Raw genomic sequence first — 22,576 nt, 5'->3', positions numbered from 1 at the left:
ATGCAAGATAAGATCTTGTTTGCCTTTGCAGCTACTGCATGACATTGGGCACTATTGCTAAGCCTGCTGTCTACAAGCACTCCTAAATCCTTCTCCATCAAGGATTCCCCCAATATATCTCCATTTAATTTGTAAGTCGCCTTTTTATTCTTGCATCCCAAATGCATAACCTTATATTTATCTGTATTAAACCTCATTTGCCATTTACCTGCCCACGTTTCCAGTCTCTCCAAGTCCTTCTGAAGAGAAATTACATCCTGCTCTGATTCTATTACCTTACACAATTTAGTATCATCAGCAAAGATGGAGACTTAGCTCTCGATCCCAACCTCAAGGTCATTAATAAACAAGTTAAAAAGCAGGGGTCCCAGTACCGATCCTTAAGGTACTCCACTTACGACTTTAGCCCAACCTGAAAAAGTTCCATTTATGACAACCCTCTGTTGTCTGTCCTTTAACCAGTTTTCAATCCAGGTGCATATATTATTACTGAGTCCAATTTTCTTTATTTTGTACACCAACCTCTTGTGTGAAACCGTATCAAAAGCCTTTGCCAAATCTAAGTAGACCACATCAACTGCATTACCCTGGTCTAAATTCCTACTTACCTCCTCAAAGAAACGAATAAGGTTAGTTTGGCAAGATCTATTCTTCATAAATCCATGCTGACTATTACTAATAATTTTGTTTTCCATTAGGTATTCCTGAATATTATCCCGTATTAAACCTTCAAGTAGTTTCCCTACTATTGAAGTCAGGCTTACAGGTCTGTAATTCCCCGGGTGTGATCTAGCTCCCTTTTTAAATATAGGCACCACATCTGCTTTACGCCAATCTTGTGGTACTGAGCCTGTGGAAATGGAGTCCTTGAATATTAAATATAATGGTTTTGCTATTACTGAGCTTAACTCCTTGAGAACTCTTGGATGTATGCCATCGGGGCCAGGTGCCTTATTTACTTTAATTTTTTCAAGTCGCTTATGAACTTCTTCCTCAGTTAACCAATTGGTCATTAATATGGAGGTTGTGGCTTCCTGCTGTGGCGCTACTATTGAACTTAATTCTTCCCTGGTAAACACAGAGGCAAAGAATTTATTTAATACCTCTGCTTTTTCCTATCTCCAATAATCTGCCTACCTATCTCACACTGAAAGGGTCCTATATTTTCTTTTCTCATTTTTTTGTTATTAAATTATTAGGTTATTGTACACCCTTCAAAATCAAAATTTCAACCCCAACAAAAATGTTTCTACTATAGCTTCTAGGGCTGTAATTAGAATTCTCGTGTGTCCACTTCTAACCAAATACAGTGTTATCTTTAATAGGGCAAATGTAGGTTAATGCTGCTTGATGTGGTACAGTAGTTACGGATCTAAAAGCCACGCTATGGTGATGCATAATGTAACAGTTATGTCACAGGAGAAGGGTGGGGGCATCTCTAAGAGCACCCCCCAAAAGATTGATGAGCTACAGAGCAGGGCCGCAGTTCTAAACTTAAAGTGGGACATGAGTCATTAGATACTGGGACAGGAATGCCTATTAAGTCTCTACATATGGTAGCAACTGTGTGGGTGTAGGCCAATATTGGAGAGTGTTACCCTCACATAAAGTTAAAATGGGGAGGTGCCCTCTTTGAATCTTGGGTGGGTTACGCTATAATCTTATTTGGGTAGTGTTTTCCCGCAATATGGCTGTTGCTGGGGGGTACGGACCATTTTAAAGGTCCTAAAACATTTTATAATTGCAGGGAAAGGTAAGTGTCACTGCAATAAGCAGCTTAATTCTAGTCTAGTATATGCATTAATAAAATATTTATTATATTTTTATTTATAATATTTTATTACACTTATGCCATGCCAAATTCAGAAAGGCCTATTTTTATTTGCACTGTTGGATGTTTGTGTCACGGTTTCCAGTGATTCTATACTGCCAAGCAGTCCTTTACAAATAAAATGCTAAGATGTTCTGGTGGCCTTACGTGCGACAACCAATGAAGGATTTACAAAAGTCCATATTTACTTGTATTCACAAAAAAATTTTGAAGATGTTTTCTTAGCATTTGGACTGAAATCTCTGTATTATGAGAGCAAATAAACCATGGATAGAACATCTGGGCAAATTTCACGACTCCCATTTAACATTTGGGTTGCACATTGATACTCTGACATTCAAACCCTACGCCAAACTAGGTGAACTTTATAGTAACAAATCCTCCCTAAGCCCGCTCGTCCGAAAGTGCATCGCAGAGCAGATGCTAATGCCAATTATAGATCATGGGGACATAGTATATGGTACAGCACCCCAAACCTTAGCAAACTAGACACCATCAACAACTCAATATGCTGCTTTGTCCTCCATTGTAACTAGAACACACATTACGGCAAAATGCTCCAAGAACTAGATTGGTTATCCCTTGAATCCAGACGCAAGCTACATTTTTCCCGTCTTGTCTTCAAATACTTTCTGAGCAAGCTACCTGCCTATCTGAACAAGCTTAGCACTTGAGATCTGACGCCAAAAGAATGTTCACTGTCCCAAGGTTCAACAAGGAATCTGATCACTCGTCCTCTTACCATGCACCTCACGTCTAGAACAACCAACCAGAGACTTTCAAAGCCGCCTCCAGTTTAAGTAATTTCAAGACATCAGCCGTCTCACATTTTAATCTTGTTTGTTTCCTTTACATACACTGTATGCCCAAAATCGTATATTATCTCCAACTGTCCATGAAATGTATAAATATAATGTATAACCTCTGTCCATTTAATCTAACCATGTATCGTAATCATAACTCGATGAAAAACGAGAGGTAACAACGTATTTCCTAGTAAAACATTTTTAAATAAAATAAATATTACACCGGTTCTGCGAAAAAAAACCAACAAAACAAAACATTATATTAAGAATATTCTTGTTATTGTACTCAAAAAAACAAACCAAAAAAAAAAAGGGGGGAAAAATGATGTCTTCAGCACTCAGGAGTACATACAGCATCAGCACTCGAAGGGTTAAAAGGAAAATGACAAGGATTACTTATTCTTAAACTTATTTATGAAACAGGGTTTCCAGGTAGCCATATGCTTTGGTTTAACAATTTGTATCTAATCTCTTTCATGATAAGGAGATAAATTCTCTCTTTAAAGAGAAAGTCAGTTTGAGGCTATTGTTACAGTTGTAAACTTCCCTGTGTGAAAAAGTATGTGAAACTTTAGGCCAGGTCCCCGCTTGCTACTGCAGCGCTGCAAGGACAAGAGCCGCGGGCGGGCTGCGAGGGGGGGGCCGCTGCGCTGCGCCGACAAACTCCTGCTCTCAAGAAAATTGAGATCAGGAGTCGTGACGGAGCGCTAAGCCACGCCCCCGGTGGTTCAGCCAATGAGGGCGAACCTGCCGGGTGACGTCATGGCCGCGCCCCCGACACTCCCCAGTCACGCCCCCGTCTTTCCCCCTGCAGCTCTCTGCAGACCGGGGAATTCGGCTGCGCGCGCCGCCAGTCTCGCAGGCGCGCCTGCAGCGGGGACGCAGCCTTAGATTCAGTACCTGGTGGCACCCTCTTGAGCAGCAATAACTTCAAGTATGTGTTTCCTGCAACTGCTTGTCAGTCTCATCAGTTTTCAAGCATTTTGGCCCATTTCTCCTCAAAGAACTGCTTCAACTCAGTGACACTTGTGGGCTTCCCTATATGGACAGCTCGCTTCAGGTCCTGCCACAACATTTCAATGGAGTTTAGGTCTGGACTTTGACTAGGCCATTGTAAAACACAGAATTTCTTCTTTTGCAGATCTGCTTATATATGTTTAGGATCATGGTCTTGCTGCATGACCCCACTTTCGCTTCAGCATACGGACGGATGGCCTGACATCAGCGGCAGATTTACAAATCCGCCGCCCTTAGGCACTTGCCTGTGACTGCCGCCCTGCTTCTCTTTCAGAATCCAGGGTCAAATGACGCCATGGACGTTGTCACCAACACGACATCACACAACGGAAGAACGGAGGCAGCCAGCACAGGTAAATAAGTCCCTTCCCATTAGGTCCGTAAAGCCAGAGAGCGCTGCAGATGCAAATGAGGGCAGATATTTTTACCGCCGCCTTAGACACGGGCCTAACAGGAAATCTAACACAGCCTGACATTCTCCTCTAGAATCTTCTGATACAATGCAGAATTTATTCTTCTGTCAATGATGGCAAGCCATTATCGCTTAGGCTGAGTTCAAGGTGGATGGTACGCGACGTGCGCGCGCACGGCAGTCACAATTTTGGGTTGTTCAGTGGGAGTTTCAAACTGAAAACTCCACCGGCAGCAAGGAAAAAACAATACAGACCAGCGCCTCAATGTCCAAATGGAAAATTTTAAATGAGTCCAAAGATATGCTGCAATGTCCAATGAAAGATGATCCAGTCGTTAGACAGCAGGCTCCACAGCAGCAACCGTGGTATATAATGCAGGGAAGATAAAAGGAGAGATCATAGCATGACAAGGTATGAACAAAACATATAACAAACATACACAGACACACAAACACTTACAACAATGAACAGATAGGCTGACTAATAAACAGAGAATTTATTTAAACATAATATATTAAAAAGGCAGAGAACTGACGGAGCAGGTCTAGGATCCGGTGTGTAAAACCGGAATCCTACTTACAAGAAATCCAGAGATAACAGGCAGTGGTATATAGTAAGCGTTGTCCGGCGGAAGCTAATGGTGGACGCGTGGCACTTTAGGGAAAGCTGCAGGCACCTCTTCCGATCGATGTCAGGCTGGGCGTCACTGTAGGCCACTTCTCGCGATGCCTTCCGTCCGCGACCGGAATTACGTCACACTAGGTGGAGCCGCTTGCCGAACTCGCTTCTCCTGCTTTCTGAAGCTGTGGATTTCTGCAGGGGTCTGCTCCTGATAGAGTTCGCTGACACAATGTAACTCTCAAAGACCCAAAGCGTTTCGTGCGCATGCGCACTTCTTCAGGGGATCCACCGGCAGCAAAGTTCTGTGTTGACGCTGCTACATTTTGCCGCGACAACCCAAAATAATATTTCGGGCTACAGTCGCGTCACGTGAGCTGGTTCAGCGAACCAGCTCCGTGACATGTTCACCATGCCCCCCAAACGCCGCGACCCAACTCCTGCAGCTTAGTCACAGATCGCTGAGCTGCAGGAGCACTCAGCGGAGGCACGCACGGAAGCTCGCGGCCGTAGCAATCCACCCTTAACTCAGCCTTACTGTGCATGCAATGTCTTGTATATAATGTATAACCCCGCTCACTTAATGTAACTATGTATTTGTAACCATGTATCTGTTATAACTCTGTGCCCAGGACCTACTTGAAAACGAGAGGTAACAATGTATTACTTCCTGGTAAAACATTTTATAAATAAAACAATCCAGAGTACACATCCTGAGGCAGCAAAGTAGCCACAAACCATCACACTCCCAACTTGCTCGATGGTTGGGATGAGGTTCTTCTGTTCGGCCGCAGTGTTTGGTTTTCGCCAAACAGGACGATTCTCATTGCGGCCAAAAAGTTCTACTTTTGACTGTCCAGAGAACATTGTTCCAGGTGTCTAGCGGATCATCTATGTGATCTTTGGCGAACTTCAGAGGTGCAGCAATGTTCTTTTTGGAGAGCAGTGGTTTCCTCTTGGCTATCCTTCCATGAACACCATTCTTGTTCAGTCTTTTTCTAATAGTTGAGTCATGAACACTCGCATTAACCAAGGCGAGAGTGGCCTGCAGATCCCTGGATGTTACTCTCAGGTTAATTGTGACTTCCTGGATGATTTGCGGTTTGTTCCTGTAGAGATTTTTGGTAGGATGACAGCTCTTGGATAGAGTGACTGTGGTCTTGAACTTTCTTCATTTACATCTGTCTGACAGTGGATTGGTGGAGCCCCAAATCCTTGGAAATGGTTTTGTAACCCTTCTAGTCGGTGAGTATCAATAAATGCTTTTCTGAAATCCTCAGATTTCTTTTAATCGTGGAATGACGTGTTTTCACACACTTGTATGGTGAAGACCAAACGCACAAACTTTCTGATCTTTATACAGGATAGGGTGATGTCTCCCAAACTCACACCTGAAGATGTACCTAATTATTTAAACACCCGATTCTAATTACCCCATTTAATTGAACTGATAAAACCAGAGTTTCACTTACTTTTGCACATACTCCAACTCTTAATTATTACTCATTGTTTTTCTAATTCATACATCATTTTGTTTCAAGAGACATGGAATTAGTTAATATAAACCTTATTGGATATTTAAGAAAATACTGTTTTTGATTCAAGAAGATTGTCATGGAAAAATTATGGCATTTCTGTAATTGTCATTGGGGTTCACAAACTTTCGACACTGTACATATTACTGGGCATTGGCAGGTACCGAGTGACCAGACTGGGCTAAAAGATTGTGGTGAAGCAGTAAAAGACTTGCATGCTTCAGTATACCAGGGTTAGTAGCAAAACCATTTTACTCTTTATTGGCTTTAATCATATGTAATGTATATACACACACTCCTCCTGATATAGTTGTGCTATACATATCCATTGTACAGATGTAGAAGATGTTATTGCTCACAGTTGTACATTGTAGTATAACTCAACGCACCAGTAGACACCATTAGGTCTGCGCATTGGCAGCGCTTAAAAAAGGGGGACGGCCAGTGCATTATTTCACCCGCTGGCACACACCAGCAACTGGTGTAACGTATGCTATATCTGTATTTACACATTATATATATATATATATATATATATATATATATATATATACACATGGTGCATATACAGTTATACTCCTGGATCTTCTAATTAGGTGAAATTGGGCATTAACTCTGATCCCTCTCCTAATCAACAAACTTAAAAATAAACCAAGAAAAAGCCCCATATGTATAAAATACACAATAAGCCACTGCATAAACAATTTAATCTGCACTCGTCCCCACTGACCTCTGGTACACCACTTGCGGCTGTGATCAGTTGGGCTATTTGTTAATGACGGCCAATATGTTCTGTAACAATGCACCACTAATGTGGATGAACCAAGGCTAACTTTAAAAGGAAAGTAATGCTGCCTGCCACATTCCTAATGCATTGTGCTGTACTCATCTACAATTAAATCTTCCAAAGGACAGTAGAGGATGTTGAAATACAATAATATCATAAGCGCTTTGCAGAGACAAAGGTAATGTAATACTCTGGCTTATTTATATTGGAGGTGATGGAAGTCACATCTCTTGCAAACATGCGATACCAGAGAAGCTCATGCATCTTCCAGTTACATGAAAGGTTGAAAACCTATGCTCAGTGAACACTTTTGGTAAGATCTAAAGTTGTGCGCTTTCCATTTGTATAGCAAATAAAAATACCACTTTCACATGTCCCAGACAGATCTACAACCCTGCCGTTCCCCCATTATCTCTTAGCATACACTGCAGCCAGGGATTCTGGGTAATGACATGCAAAGGATGACACAGTGTCTTACATTTGCTTCTTGTTCATTTTAACATGGATAGCTATACGCTTATGCCTGCCATATTACATATCTTTTTCAGCACAGCCTGGGTTAAAGAAGTGCATAGCCAGTAAACCTACTCAGACAGGTACTGAGTGGTGCTCTTTCCTGTGCTTTGATCACGACCAGTTCGCAATCCAGGTGCTTGTCTTCTTAAGACAGTCTTTCCTCTTCAGTCCCATTAATCTTCAGCCAAAAGGCCAAGAAGATCATGTGGGTCAAATACTTTGGTGTCTTCCTCCCGCAGGGTTCCAAACACCTCTTCCCGGAATTATTCGGCCAAGAGACTAGACAAGAATGTCCAATTGGCTTTCGGCCTAAAAACACCCACAGTCTTTACGCTCATGGAGACACAGTAACCGTAAAACTGATACAACACAAAAGTGACAAAACAGTAAGTGCTTATGTGCAGTATAAAACGGTGCATAAATGCATGTGAGCTGTGCCAGTGCACACACCTGACCAGAAGGCTCACATACAGTGGTTTCAACCTTTTTGGTCTCAGTGCAAGGTTGGTTAATGGCTATACAATGCGAAACTAGTAGTAACAAAAACCCTCGACCGTACAGTATTTATCAAATACAAATACCACTTGTGAGCACATTCCCATGCCTCAGACAGGTCTGCAACCCTGTCTTTCCCCATTATTTTCTAGCATACAGTGCTTCCACTGCAGCAAGGGATTCTGGGTAATGGCATGCACCATAACTTATTTTGTGTTTAGTTGTAGCCACTTCCAGCTGCACAGTGCATAGCCAGTAAGCAACGTTACACTGATGAGACCTAAAAGGTTGAAACATGTTGAGATGGAGAAGAAGCAAAAAGTGACAAACCGAGTGCCTTCCAATTAAAATGCAAGTCTTTAGCTTACTATAAAGAATGCTTGAATACCAGTTCCTAAGCAAGTACATATCTATGCTTTAATGAAGTAAATAGAAGTTCAGTCCAAAACATTTTGTCCTGTTGGGGACTAGCGGGATAGATATATATCTATATATACTTAAAATATATATATTGATATTAATATATATATATATATATATATGTATATATATATATATATATATATATATATATATATATATAAAACTATATTATCTATTTTTGTGATTGTGATGTCTTCTTCAAGAAACCTTTGTAAAAAAGTGATAACACGCAAAACTTCATATGTAAAAATCGATGCACACTGTATGTGTTCGACATGGCCACAATTATGTCATAAGTGGGTCACATCACTTAGCACGTCCTTTTCTACAGAAAATTACAGACCTCTCTTGCATAACAGGGGACATGTCAATGAGTTCGCTATTGGAAAAGGATATAATTTGGAGGCAGGAAATTCCAGCTTAAAACTTGATTGGCTAGTGCAAGGTACCGCTGGAACACTGAAGACATTTGTGCGTTAAGGTTTTCCCGTCTGCTGAATTCCTGTAGCACTTCTATCGTTAGCATGAAGATCCGCCGGAGGTCTTCTTCCTACAAAACAGATACAATACAGTCCTACAGCTAGAATATAATATAGTATAGTTCATGCAACTAGAATAACCAACAAATCCCACTTCTAATTACCCCTAACACATTCTCTGGCGACGTTGCCTTCGTTAGGGAGCTGGCTTTCTGGAGTAAACAATTCAATATTAGTTTATCATTGTATAACATGGTTAAATACATGTACACATACATAATACAGCTATATTATCAGTGCCCATTTGCCCACAGCACCCCATTGGGCACTTCGCCAGTTATTTGTTTTTGTAGGCGTTTATGCTTGTAATAAAAATGGCGGGGAATATGAAGCATTTTAATCAATCCGGTGCTTCAGGGGTTAATGTGGTTATAGTGTGTCAAAAATACAAGATATTGCTGGGGGGAGGGGTGTAACAAATGGATATCGGTCACTGTTTCGATTAGACAAATCAAATCATGACTCGCACTGCATGGGCAAAAGGGTAAAGACAGACAACTGTTTCTCCTGTGAAAATAGACGTTAGGCTGTCAAATTGTAGGTGCAGGCGTGCATGTGAAAAGCACAAACGCAACCGTGATGATGGCGTCTACGTATTCGGGAAATTAAGTTATGAGTGTTTATATATTGTCAGATTTTAAATGTCATAAGAAATGTCTTTCCCCCCCCTCAAGTCATAAATGTTACTCAGCAGCGGATTTACGACCGGGGTGGGTCTTGTGTGCATCAATGCAAGAAGGTCTGGGCATAAATGTTGGCATGTTGAATACGGATTTTCTTTTCAAACAGGTGTGTTTGGGATCAGACAGGCGAATTTTCATCCTTCTGCGCCAGTAACCTCTCTTGGAAGAACTTAAGACGTGTGGTAACGTATAGGGAATTCGGTTTGTTTTATCCTGTTATTTTAAGAGACTGTTCTGCATTTATTGTAAATGCGTGTTCTTGTTATAATCTTTATGTAATCTAAAAACTGTCCTTTTGAATATTAGTCAAACTTTAATAAGTTAAGCTTTGGGCTCTGATTGAACTGGTTGCACGCTTTGTAGAGAGTAAAGTACATTTTCGGACACATTTAGCTACAGCTGATTTTTATGTTTATTGTGTCTATTTCAGTTACCATGGTGCACAATATGGCACCGCATTTATCAAAGAATAGCCCATGAAAAGAAATGGTAATATTTAATTTTATAAATCTGCTGCAAGGTTTTGCACAAGATTTCCCCCAGATTTGTGGCTGTAAATTTAGGTTTTCATGTATAGTGTAGTTTAACTTGTCCTTTGCCACCAGCTCTTTATTAACATCGGTATTTTGCAGTTTCTGCAGCCATAAAGATCACTTGTTCTACAAGGACAGTTTTATAGCGCTACATACTTCTGAAGAGATGAACAATACCTCTGGGACAAGCCGACCATCTGCAATAAAAACGCCTAAAGAGATAGCTTTGGCTGGTGGCCAAAGTTATTTTAGGGCAGGCATTGTTAGACAGAATGTGTTAGCCTCTCTGGGTAGCAAAGTAGTGTCATGCCAATAGAAATAGCTTTCGGACAACATGAAGATCGGGTGTCGTGTAAAAGAAACAGGGGGAATAACTGTGCAGCCCGACAAGTTTCGGAGAGATCATTCCTGTACAAAATCAACAAATGACCCAATTATCTTTGCATATAAATGCACCTATATACACATTCATTATGTGTATAAAAAAAAAAACACCTTTGATACATAGAAGTGTGATATTTCACAGCATATCGTATGTGTGTGTGTGTGTGTGTGTGCGCGTGTGCGTGTGCGTGTGCGTCCGTCCACTGGGGACTGTAATACAGAAAAGATGGAAGCAGGCACTCCAGGACTTCAGAAAAATAAATTAATAACGTTTATTACAAAACTATCAAGGTTTCGGCTCTCAACGGGAGCCTCTCTCAAGATGTCTTGAGAAAGGCTTCTGTTGAGAGCCGAAACCTTGATAGTTTTGTAATAAACTTTATCCGTGTTTTCTAAAGCCCTGGATAATACATGCATACAAAAATGAAAAGGTAAACGTCACCCCAGAAAGCATAGGAACACCACTAGTTGATTATGGCAGGTAACGGTGCAGACATTGACACATTGCTGGCTGTTCCAGGTGGGTGAATGAGGTAGAACCACCATGGCTCGTCTGGTATTTACCTGGCTTCTGACATGCAAGTTCATTCCGCTTTATGCAGGTGTCACACCTCCCCTCAGCATGACTAACATCCAGGTGGTCAGGAAAAACGTTACACGAGCAGCTGAGCCAAGTGCAGCCTGCCATCCAACCATCTATCTACAGCACATTCAGGCGATTCCTCTGAATGCAGGTGAGCACGCGCCATGCGATAGAATGCAAACGTTAGGTGGTCTTCTTTAGAACTTCTTACTTGGCAATGTCTGTAAAAGCGCTTGGTGACGTGGCACTGCAGGTAAAAGTGAGCCCTTACCTGAAATATTCTTTTACAGTTCCCATGAAACTCCATGCTTAGCCCAATGTTACTGGTTTTACTTGAACTGGAAAACTCTATTAGCAGCGCTGTTAAAATGGAACAGGCCAACGTTTGCTGCAGATAACAAGAACAAAACATTTTTAAATGAAGAGAAAATTCATATATTTACAGTATAACACGTCCTGTATTACTTAAATCATACTTCATACACCTTATTTGCTTGCACTGGGTGCAACTTATTTTATGAAAAGCCATTACTGTACTATGGTTGAAAATTACAAAGTGGTCCAGAGAAGGTTGTTTGTTCCTTTATTAAAAGTGGAAATAAATTCTTTAACATTTGAATGAAAAATGTAATTGTGCCTTACGTGGCAAAAATTAGAGCGATCTACAGGGCTCATTTATTGTGCCAATATTAGTCTATTTAGAGCCTCAAGTACATTAGAACAGCGGTTCCCAACGCCAGTCCTCAAAAACTGCTAACAGTCCAGGTTTTAAGTATACCCCTGCTTGAGCACAGCTTCTCAGTCAGAATGGATTGGTTCACCTGTGCTGCTGAGGATATTCTTAAAACCTGGAGTGTTAGCGGTCCACGAGGACTGGAGTTGGGAACTGCTGCACTAGAAAATATTATTTATTTATGGTTTACAAAAATGGTAATTGCAATGTCAGTAAAATTTGTCCCTGAACAAGCTCCTTTGCTGGAGGGAAACGCGCGTTGGACGCGCAATGTTGTCAGTCTCCTACTTGGAGCTGTTTTAATGCAGTGTCTGTAGTCTCCTGGTTCTAACTTTGTAGACCCTAGCAGATAGTTGTTTATTTATTTATTTTCACAGTTTGTGTGCTTGCTTTCCTTGCACTCTATGTGAGGTGCCTTCACATTATCTTTGTGCTATTTACCCCAGCACTGCTGAGTCTGGTGGTTGTATGTTGCAGTGTCTGTACTATCATTACACTATATGTGTTAACTTCACTATCCAGGCACTTGCACTTCAATACACCAGGGCCCTTATTACAGTGCGTAGCACTGGTCTAACTAGCAAGGAAGCTCTATCTGTGAACAATTATATATTATCACCACTGGGTCTCATCGTTGCTCCAGAGTGGTTAACACCCTGACTCCTAGCATCCCCTGTCTTCAGTATCCCATTAATACGAAGTGGATATCTGGGACAGCACGACCTAATAATTAAAGACACGGATGCCAGATATTTCTGATTTAATACATTTTTAATCCACATTGCACTTTACTTTGGTAATATATGTTTTAAGACACTTATTAAAAGTTAATTTTTACATTAGGTTGGTGTGCATATAAGTGAATTCTTTTAGGGTGCACATCCATTTTGTGTTTCCCTTCCCTTTTTCTGATTCACTTTTTAGTTCACAGTTTGCACCCATCTTTTTGATTACCTCACTTACATAATTGATTACATTATACAATTGGTATGGTCCTGTGATCACTCCCCACCCCTTCGTTGTTTCTATACCCCTGCTTGAGCACAGCTTCTCAGTCAGAATGGATTGGTTCACCTGTGCTGCTGAAGATATTCTTAAAACCTGGACTGTTAGCGGTCCACGAGGACTGGAGTTGGGAACTGCTGCACTAGAAAATATTATTTATTTATGGTTTACAAAAATGGTAATTGCAATGTCGTCGGAATGCGCTGGAGGACATTATATGCCATATGAAATGATTTTCCAAGCACCAGCTCATTCCAATGACATGGCTTTTGACCGGTTCTTCATCAACAAAAAAAAAGTCATCAGTCGCCATTTTTCATTAACCCAATAAAGGGCACAACCTGTATTATTTTCTTTAAAGTACATCCCTGCAAGCAAGAGGACTCTTACAGATCAAAAAGAGAGGTCTCCATGCACAGACTTAACGCACGAGCTTTCATCAGCTCACAGGTCTTTCAGATGGACACATTTACCAGCTGGTCCTATTATGAGCATCCAGAACATAAAGCCGAGCGAATAAAGATCACTTGTTTTTACTTAGTAACAAGATTACAAGCAAGTTGTCACTTTGGAGAATAAAAGGGGGATTGAAACAAGTGGAGCCCAAGTGACAGATTTCCTCATGACTACTCACAAGATGAATAAATCAAGTAGTTTTAAAGAGATTAATTTTTATTTTATATCTCCAAGCAACAATTCATTTGTACAGATTTTTTTCGTCCCCTAATCGCTTTGTGATCAGACTGTTTGGAAGCGGCTGCATAGACAGGCAACCTGTTAACCCCTTCTTTCATCCTCTTGTTTGGTTGCAAAATCATTACAATGCCATCAATTGCCAGCAAGTTAAAAAGGGGGAACAATAAGTACCAGACATTGATATAAGCAGCGCGTCATTCCAGATAGGAAGCGACTTACTCTATACTTTGGCTTTAGCAGTGGTGATGCATAGCTATAGATCAGTACACTCCACATGCAGCCCAAGCCATTTGTGAGAGGTATGGACAGCCATTGGCCTACGTTCTGCTGTGTCCTACTGCTGGTGTATTTTCAGCACAAATTTAAAAAAAAAAAAAAACACAACAAAGGTGTATGAACGTTTTGTTTCAAGTTATACAAACGCCACTTAAACCCACAGTGAGCGAAGGCTGGGAAACCGCCCGCATTCAATGTATATGAATCAAAATGACTTCAGAAAGATGTACACAACTGGCTTCCTATGTATGTCAATAAATGGCAATGCATGAACTGGAAGCCATAGTTATTAAACTGAATGCATATTTTCCCCAATCGCGTTAGATTTCTTTCGGAGCGGTGCCCAATAATGCCACAGAGTTAAACCGACTGGCTTTAGTCCTAGACTGTTTGGAGCCAAGGATAGAAAAAGGGGGAATACATTTTTAAAGGGTCATACACAGGCAATTGTCCACGGGTTAAACGGAAATATGCACAGTACCTCGCAGCACCCGAAAGATTAAAAGTTGAGTTGATACTATTTATGCAGGCTCATGCAACAGCTGAGTCGTGCCATATAGCCACCAACTGCCACATCTTTGTTCATAAATGCCTCTGATGTCAGTACCTTGACCTTAGAAACGCTTGTTATCTTAGCTAGCACGCGCCAAACTTAATCCACCCTTGTTGCATGATACCTAAACAGATCAAACATGAATGCTTTGCGTGTGTCATCGGCTGCAGGGGCAACGCGCCTTGCTGTAAACGCTTCAATTCAACTTAAGTGGCAATACAATGTCAAAACAATGGCAGCCATTTCATCCCTTTCAGAGGTTAATGTCAACTGTAAACATGAGCACCGGTGCACGGAGAATGGTAAGAACAGAATACTTGCTTGCGCCTGTAATGAGTTGCTTGGGTCATAGTACATTAATGGTCTGGTAATGGGAACCTTTGAAAAATACAAAAAAGGTCTACAGATACAGTACTAAAAACAAAAATGGGAGAAAACAAATATATAGACCAGGGGTGTGCAAACTGGGGAGCACGCGTTTGCAGTGGCCTCGCGCTCTTCCCCAAGGCATTAAAATGAAATACCGGGGGATCGCGTGAGGTCTCTGCAACCTCCACTTACCGAGATTCAGCTGGCATCTGGACGCTTCTCCATGGCAACGCGCCGCGGGGTCATGCGCTGTGACGTCACATGCGCGTTGCCATAGCAATGCAGCGTCAAATGGCTCTGCGGGGCACTTGGCGAAGGAGGGGTACGAGCACCGGGGGACACAAGGCCCGGGAGCAAAAGTTTGCACACACACACACACACACACACACACACACACACACACACACACACGGGTTTGTGCCACAAAACAGCAATAAGCCCTAGTACATTTTTGTAAACCGAACTACAAAGTTAGCACTCCTAGCAACTCATGATAATCTCATCAAAGGAAAACCAAAATATATGTAAAACAATGTTGGTTATCTAGACCAGAAGGATGATTTCTAATTGTAGACCTAATTGCAGACAATGCACTGCCAAAAGGAAAAATCGCTGGAGGGGAAAAAAATGTAATTATGAACATAATGTTCATATCGTGGAGATCTATTTCTAGATTTTCATTTAAAATCAAAACATTTTTGCCAAGTCTTCATGTACACCAACCTCAAAATACAAGTATCCTTTTTAAACGCTAAGATCTATATCTATTTATTTTTTTTAAATGGTCATTGCTATAATACCTGGACTGCCTAACCGTGAGCAGAGTAGATTGTCGTTTCTAAAGTAGAACAGCGTTAAGCAAACGGGGAGTATTATAAATAGGCTGATATTTCTTAACGCTCACGGAAAAATTAGTTACGTTCTGCAAATGGAAAGAAAGGTTTCTTTTCTAAACATCTTTACTGAATTATAGTCACTGATGTTCATCTTCCACAAGAAAAATATACCTTTTTTTTATATAATATATGGTTTTTTTTTTTTAATTATTATTATGATTATTATTACTACTACTACACACTGTTCAGGAAAAAAGGGACCTTTGGTTTTTCATCATCTATTTCTCACTCAATCCCCATGAAAAATTGCACAATTGTAGGTCTGTTAGGTCGAGGCCATGCTAGACGCGCGTGGCATCGTGCGCCTGCAGCAGAGGCGATTTGTGGCTCAGAGGGAGACGCGATGGGGAGCCCTCATTGGCTGAACTGCTTACGTAACCCGGCCGTCGCGCAACCCCCCAAAAAAATTCAATTATTTTGTCGCGCGAAAAATTGTCCGTGCTATGGCCGCCCTCATTGAGGCACGCCCATTTGTTCGCACCGTGTGCCAAGCATGGACCTGGTCTTATGTAGATTAACACAATAGAAGAAGCACAATCAACTGAAGGTAACGAAATTGATGTCACTGTTATGTTAACAAGTACCAGATACACTGTGGTAGGCTCATGCTCATTAAATGAGAAATAGGAGTTTTTTCCTTCGTAGCTCGCAAATGTGTTAAATTGCTGTAATCTAATCTGAAACACTAAGGCCGAGGCCCAGCTGCACGCACCCGCAAGGCCGCCTTGCTTCCTGGCGGCGCGGGCAAGTCACTTCACCGCAATCTGCGGTCATCTTTTTTTGGCGCGGGGGGGCGCCGCTATGGAGCCCAGGGGTGGAGGAGGTTGTGGGTCCACAGGAGAGGGGGGTGGATGATACAAGGGGGCAGATAGATCGGGTGCTGTAAAGTCTCCCGTGTGTGTGTGTGTGAGAGAGAGGAGGGGGAGATACACCCCCCCACCCCCACCCCCCCACACACCTTTTGGAGGTGGGGGAAGCTTTGACAGCTCCAGCCCCCAGTGCTGATAGGCTCACCAGCACACCACGCGATGCGTCACCGTTCGGGATCACAATCCTCTTGCATCCCCTGCCGGCTGACATGTCACAGTGCGTAGTGAGCATGGCAGTGAGGAGGGACTAGGGCCGACTCGGGAGGAAGTCATGAGCAGGTGAGTGACGCACACGCGGCTGCCGTCGAATGCAGCGGGACCGCAGCCTAAGATTACTATAAAGTTTGAGTTTAAAGTATCGTTCTAAGTCTGTGCTCAAAATATCCACCTGCTGAAACGTCATAGAAAATAGAAAGGGATTGGTGCCCCAAAATATCACAGCATGGAGCTAAAAAATCTTCAGCAGGAAAGGTGCCTAACATTTTAGAGTGCGGCCACACGCAAACATACTGTATAGGGACATTCAAAGAAAGGCAGCACTCAATCCTAAAGTAAACGTATCACTCACAAATCGTAGCTTCAGCTGAATTTATATCTGACAGCACACATGGTTTGGTGATGCAAAAAGTTGCTTTTATTCACGGAAGGAACATACCACACAGCAAGCGGCATTTCAGGCACACAGCCTTTTCATAAGGTAAGTGTGACAAACAAGTGAATACCAATGCATCTTATATACCCCTCCACCACAGTTCCCAGATCTACAGAAGGTGACGTCATCAGGCCAGAAGTGCCCGCTGCGTCCCACTGCAAAATAACCCCGGACACAGCGGGAACATCCCGTCCCCAGATGGCAACCTAAAGCATAACTTAGACGTCAGCGGTGTAGGAGAAAATGTAATATATGGAAGATCTGTATATAGCGAGACCTAAAATCTCTCAAATTCATTGTTTAACACCATCCCATAAAAAGTGTATAAGTGGATAGAGATAGATACAGATATCTTCAATCAAATCTAATACACACACGATTCAAACATATAAATATAAAAAAAAAATTCGGAGACAGAACTTGTGAGTAAAGTGCAATATATAAAGATAATTATATTATCTAGTCCAAATAATAGACCTAAGGCCATATATCTACATAATTATAGCAGAGGACATAATGAGTCCAATGAATAAATGCAATATATATATATCTAGATATATAAACAAAATATAAAAAGAATACATCCCACACAATTCACATATTCGGTATTATTGACGATCTATAACGAATAAAGAATAGTGCGATTTTAAATTTGTATATCCAAACATGGAGGAACACCTCCTAATGGTATAAATAAACACCCCAATATATCCAACCTCTATATATGAATTTATATGAAACAATACAGGGATAGCAAAATGTCATATTACCCTAAGTAGTGAATAGCAACCATAGCCAATAGGCAAACCAAATATTGCAATACACAATATAGGGAAAACAGTAATATCCTCAACCCAACGTTACCATGGAACCAACTCCCAAGGAAGGGAACACAGAAAATATTTAAACGAGTAATCAATATTTTGAGATCTTTACAATATTTGGGAAGAAATATATTTGAGTTTGTTTTGTAATTACTAGTTTGAAATGATAATTCTGGCTCCTTTGCTAAGTAGTATAAGGCTAAGGCCCCGCTCCCTCAGTCAGCGTGCCTGCTCTGCATGCAGGCAGCGCGCTGAGAGGCACAGACCGCTATCTGCGGTCTGTAGGGAGCGGGAGCGGGGGAGGAGGATTGTGTGTTTCCTTTTTTAAAAGTAACATTTCTATGTCATCACCCCTTTCTAAAGGGGCAATAGCCCATCAAGAATTTGAAATTTTAATTAACCACGTGCCTCTTAGCCCTAAAAAAGGTCTCACCACGGGGGAATCTATGGACATCACTCTCTGAGGCCAACACTGCTTGTCAAATGTTAGACTTATGTTCAGTTATGCATCTCTTAATAGATCGGATAGTTTTTGTCCCCACAGGGAAACCATAAGTAAATTTAACATTTTCTATTCGCACAAATCAAATTTTATTATCTTTAACGTTTTCTCCAGTCGGGGGTGTCTAAAGTGATCACCCTTGATGACCGAGTTATGGTGAACACAGTTAAGACAAGGGAATGTACCATAGTTTCTCTTAGAAAGGAGTGTCTGTGTGTCCCCCATTTCTACCCTATCAGCTTTGATTAATTGATCCCTTAAAATTTCTACCCATAGTGTAAAAGAAGGGTGGCATATGAAGAATACTACATAGTAATAGATCACGATCAAAGATTTTTCAATGTCTAAAGACAGAAGTTTTAATATATCGCTAAGTTGTGGTATATTTGGAGACAAACAAGAATTCTATTTTCCTTCTGATCCTTTTAAAGGTCAATTCTTGGGGGTTAATAAACTGTCTCTATCCAAATGGTAGACTGTTCTTAGATGTTTATTAACAATATCAAGTTTATAACCCCGCACTAAAAATGTTGAGCAATCTGTTGTAGCCATAAATCCAATAGAGTAGGATCTGAGACCATTTGTTTAACTCAAAGTAGTTGCCCAAGTGGCAAATTAGCAATCAATGTCAGTGTATGAAAACTGTTCCCCAAAAGGAGATTATTCTTGTCTGTCTTTTTGACATGAATGTCTGTAGTTATGCATTCCTTCGTTTTATGGACCAGAACATCTAGGAATCTAATCCTATTGTAGTCTACCACCAAGGTAAATCTTATCATAGGATATGAAGAAGTGATTGAATTCACAAAATCCAAGACTTCATGTTGCTCTGCCAAAGGAGAAAGACATCATCAATGTACCTTCTTCACAGGTTGGGTTGATATTACTGTATTCCCTATATTGTGTACAATATTTGTGTTTACTATTGGGTATGGTTACTATTCACTATAGGCGGTACTATACAACATCTTGGTATCCCTGTATTGTTTAGCACCATTTCATATATACAGTGGATGTTAGATAAATTAGATAGGGTATTTATTAGTAGCATTAGAAGGTGTTCCTCCCTGTTTGGATATACACATTTAAAATTACACTATTCTTTATTAATTATAATAGTCAATAATACAGAATATTTGAATGGTGTGGGATGTATTCTTTTTATACTTTGCTTGTATAGCTCCATTATTAAAATTAGTTAGAGATATGGCCTTGGGTCTAATATTTGGACTAAATGATAGCATGATTATATATTGCACTTTACTCACTAGTTGTTGTCTCAGAGGTTTTCTATTTATAGGTTTGAATAGTGTGATGGTATATATGCATTAGATTTATGGAAAGACGTGTGTATTGATATTACTCCACTTATACACTTATCACCATCTCGTAAGCAATGAATTTTTGAGATTTTGGGTCTCATTATATACCGATCTTTCATATATTACATTTTCTCCTACAACGTTGTCTTCCGAGTTCTGCTTGATGTTGCAGTTTGAGGATGGGATGTTCCCACGTGCCCATGGGTTATTTTACAGCGGGAGACAGCAGGCAATTCCGGTCTGATGACATAACCCTCTGTAGATCAGGTGACTGTAAGCTGCACAGTTGTTCACCTGTGTCACACTTACCTGATGAAAAGCCATGTACAGGCCTGAAACGTCCCTTGCTGTGTGGAATGTTCCTTCCCTGAATAAAGGTAACTTTCTGCATCACCAAGTCATGCGTGTCGTTTAATACGAATTCAGATGAAGCTACAAATTGTGAATAAGTTTAATTTAGGATTGAGTGCTGCCTTTCTTTAACTGTCCATCCTGCTGAACTATACGCCCGAAGACAAGGACACCACTGCTTGATTGCATAGTGGATAACTTGTTGATCCAGCTGCTCCCACTCCTGAACTCTACTAATTCATTTTTTTAGCCTTCCGAGCGACTACTATCCAGAATCTTTCTATGCAAGTGTTTAAAACCATTATTCTTGCTCTGTCAAGCACTTTAGAAACGTACTTATCTTTTGCGCTAGACACCATTTTGTAACGTGTGTGAATACTTTTGATTCATTTTTCTCTTCGATTTTAGTAAAATAAACACTGATTAGAGTTATAACTTTTTAGCTACCTTGCTAGAAGCAGCCCCAATCATGACAGATATGGTTCAGGTAGTGTTCAAATACATTTTTATACTTTCTATACAAATTCATCTGTTGTACTAAAGATTATTTTTACCCTTTGGAAAAAAATATCTGAAACATACAAATGCACAAGTGGTATTTTTATTTGCTGTTCACTATATGTGGAGGGCTATATTCTTACCCAACATAACCATATTCTTACCCACCCACTATATTCTTACCCACCATAACTTGTTAATGTCTGGTTATTTCAATGTACCAGTTTCATATTGCATAGCCAGCAACCAACCTCGCACTAATAAGACCCACAAGGTTGAAACAGCCCTGTGTATGTTTACTGGCTGTGGACTTCTTTAACCCAGGCAGTGCTGAATAGCTGTGTAATACGGCAAGCATAAGCTTATATGCATCCATGTTAAAATGGATGAGAAGCAGTGTGATACACACTACTCCTGTGCATGTCATTACCCAGAATCCCTGGCTGCAGTGAAAGCATTGTTTGCCAAGCAATAACAGGGAAAGACAGGGCTGCAGAGACATGTAAATGCACCACAAGTGGTATTTTTATTTACGGAAAAAAAAATTGACATTTATTTTCAGGTGTTAAGAGTTACCTTTTTGCTGCCAAAATCCCCTATCCCCACTAATGAATTCAAGACCATATAGGTCAAAGACCAACCCAGCTGGCCCCTGAGCATCTTTTAAAGGCATCGGAATCTTGTGAGGGAAATAATGAATATGCCACATTTATTTTATTCAGGACATCTAATACCAAGTTTTTAAATCAGACCATGTTCCTATCACATCTATTGGAGAATGTTCTCTTATTTCTCCCAGAAAATGTAAGTCAGTGAGAAAGAACGCTGAATAAATAAAAATTAAAAACACTTAGTATAGTCTCTAAACCTTATTCCAGTTCAGTCTGCTAGACAACGTTTGACACGCTGTCAAATAATTATCCGTAGCTCAAATACAAAAAACAGCATACTCCAGCTGACCACCCTCCACCTCCTCTTGTTCTCAGAAAGGATTGTCTCCCATAATAGTCTGGCACAGACCCAGCAGCATTATTCCCCAAAATAAACTTCATAAAAGGTTATCATAGACAAAGGCTTCCAGCTGCTCTTTTAAGGGAACATCAACGTGAGCCAAAACAGAAGGTACGCCTATCAATCATTTGTAACAAACAAAATGGACTTATATCAAGTTAGATCCAGAGCAAAGCAGTCTCAAGAGACTAGCCTATTTACTTGACCATCCATTCTTGCTACTCAAATCAAATGCCGAGTGCTCTAACATTGAGAGGGGGGGAAAAGGAGGGCTAGTGTTACACAGCTGTTACCATTATGTTATACTCCATATCTACAGGACTATCCTATGTATTAATGTTGAAACGGCGTACATGATAAAGCACCTGATATGACAAAATATATACAGAATTACAAGTGAATTAAAGGCGCAATTCAAGACGGCAAATTGTTTTTTCTAAGGGGAAAAGCTGAACCCCATTAATTTCTGCTCTGCGATCACCCTGCTTCTGGAGATACTTCGCTCCGAAGTAGGTGCCGGTGGCCTCTCCGGCTGAGCAAGCAGGGTTTTAAAGTTTAAAGCTCCAGCGTCACATGGGGCAATAGGAAGCTGCTCTGATGACATTAAGGCTTCGTATAGGCCTGCAGGACGTGAAAACTTTCAACAGCAGACATTCTGTGAACCCTGCTACCGCACCCCTGAGGAAGTTCCCACAGTGGAAAGAAACGCGTAGGGTGGTCCTTTGAAACCACGAGTGTCGTCCCTGCTCTACAGAAGCTGTAGCCGAATTCGAAGGCTTCCATTGATTCCGCAAGACCGAGATCAGCCGAGTGCTACCAGCTGAGTGCTACCAGCTGAGTGCTACCAGCTGAGTGC

The 22,576-nt window shown here is 41.0% G+C and overlaps 1 protein-coding gene and 1 long non-coding RNA gene across 4 annotated transcripts in view; one reads left to right on the top strand and one right to left on the bottom strand.

Annotated features, from left to right (window-relative positions):
- The window catches only part of XPO4 (exportin 4), a 74,400-nt gene that overhangs the window by 38,668 nt on the left and 13,156 nt on the right, over positions 1-22,576 (bottom strand). For 2 of the 3 annotated variants that reach the window (XM_075592283.1, XM_075592281.1), the window contains 2 exons: positions 11,435-11,551; positions 8,838-8,991 (listed from right to left, as the gene is read on the bottom strand). The exons of the other annotated variant lie outside the window; for it this stretch is intronic. In XM_075592283.1, the coding sequence (XP_075448398.1) occupies positions 8,838-8,991; positions 11,435-11,551 (271 nt within the window). The remainder of the gene's footprint in view (positions 1-8,837; positions 8,992-11,434; positions 11,552-22,576) is intronic. 3 annotated transcript variants of the gene reach the window in all.
- Positions 9,774-13,872, top strand: LOC142490250 (uncharacterized). The gene is made up of 3 exons (XR_012800008.1): positions 9,774-9,864; positions 11,183-11,314; positions 13,263-13,872. It is a non-coding gene; the product is annotated as an uncharacterized LOC142490250 (long non-coding RNA).

This window comes from Ascaphus truei, chromosome 3 (genome assembly GCF_040206685.1).
Source record: "Ascaphus truei isolate aAscTru1 chromosome 3, aAscTru1.hap1, whole genome shotgun sequence".
Classification (NCBI taxonomy): Eukaryota; Metazoa; Chordata; class Amphibia; order Anura; family Ascaphidae; genus Ascaphus; species Ascaphus truei.
The sequence above is the reverse complement of the archived record's forward strand: the minus strand, read 5'-3'. Positions and strand labels throughout refer to the sequence as shown.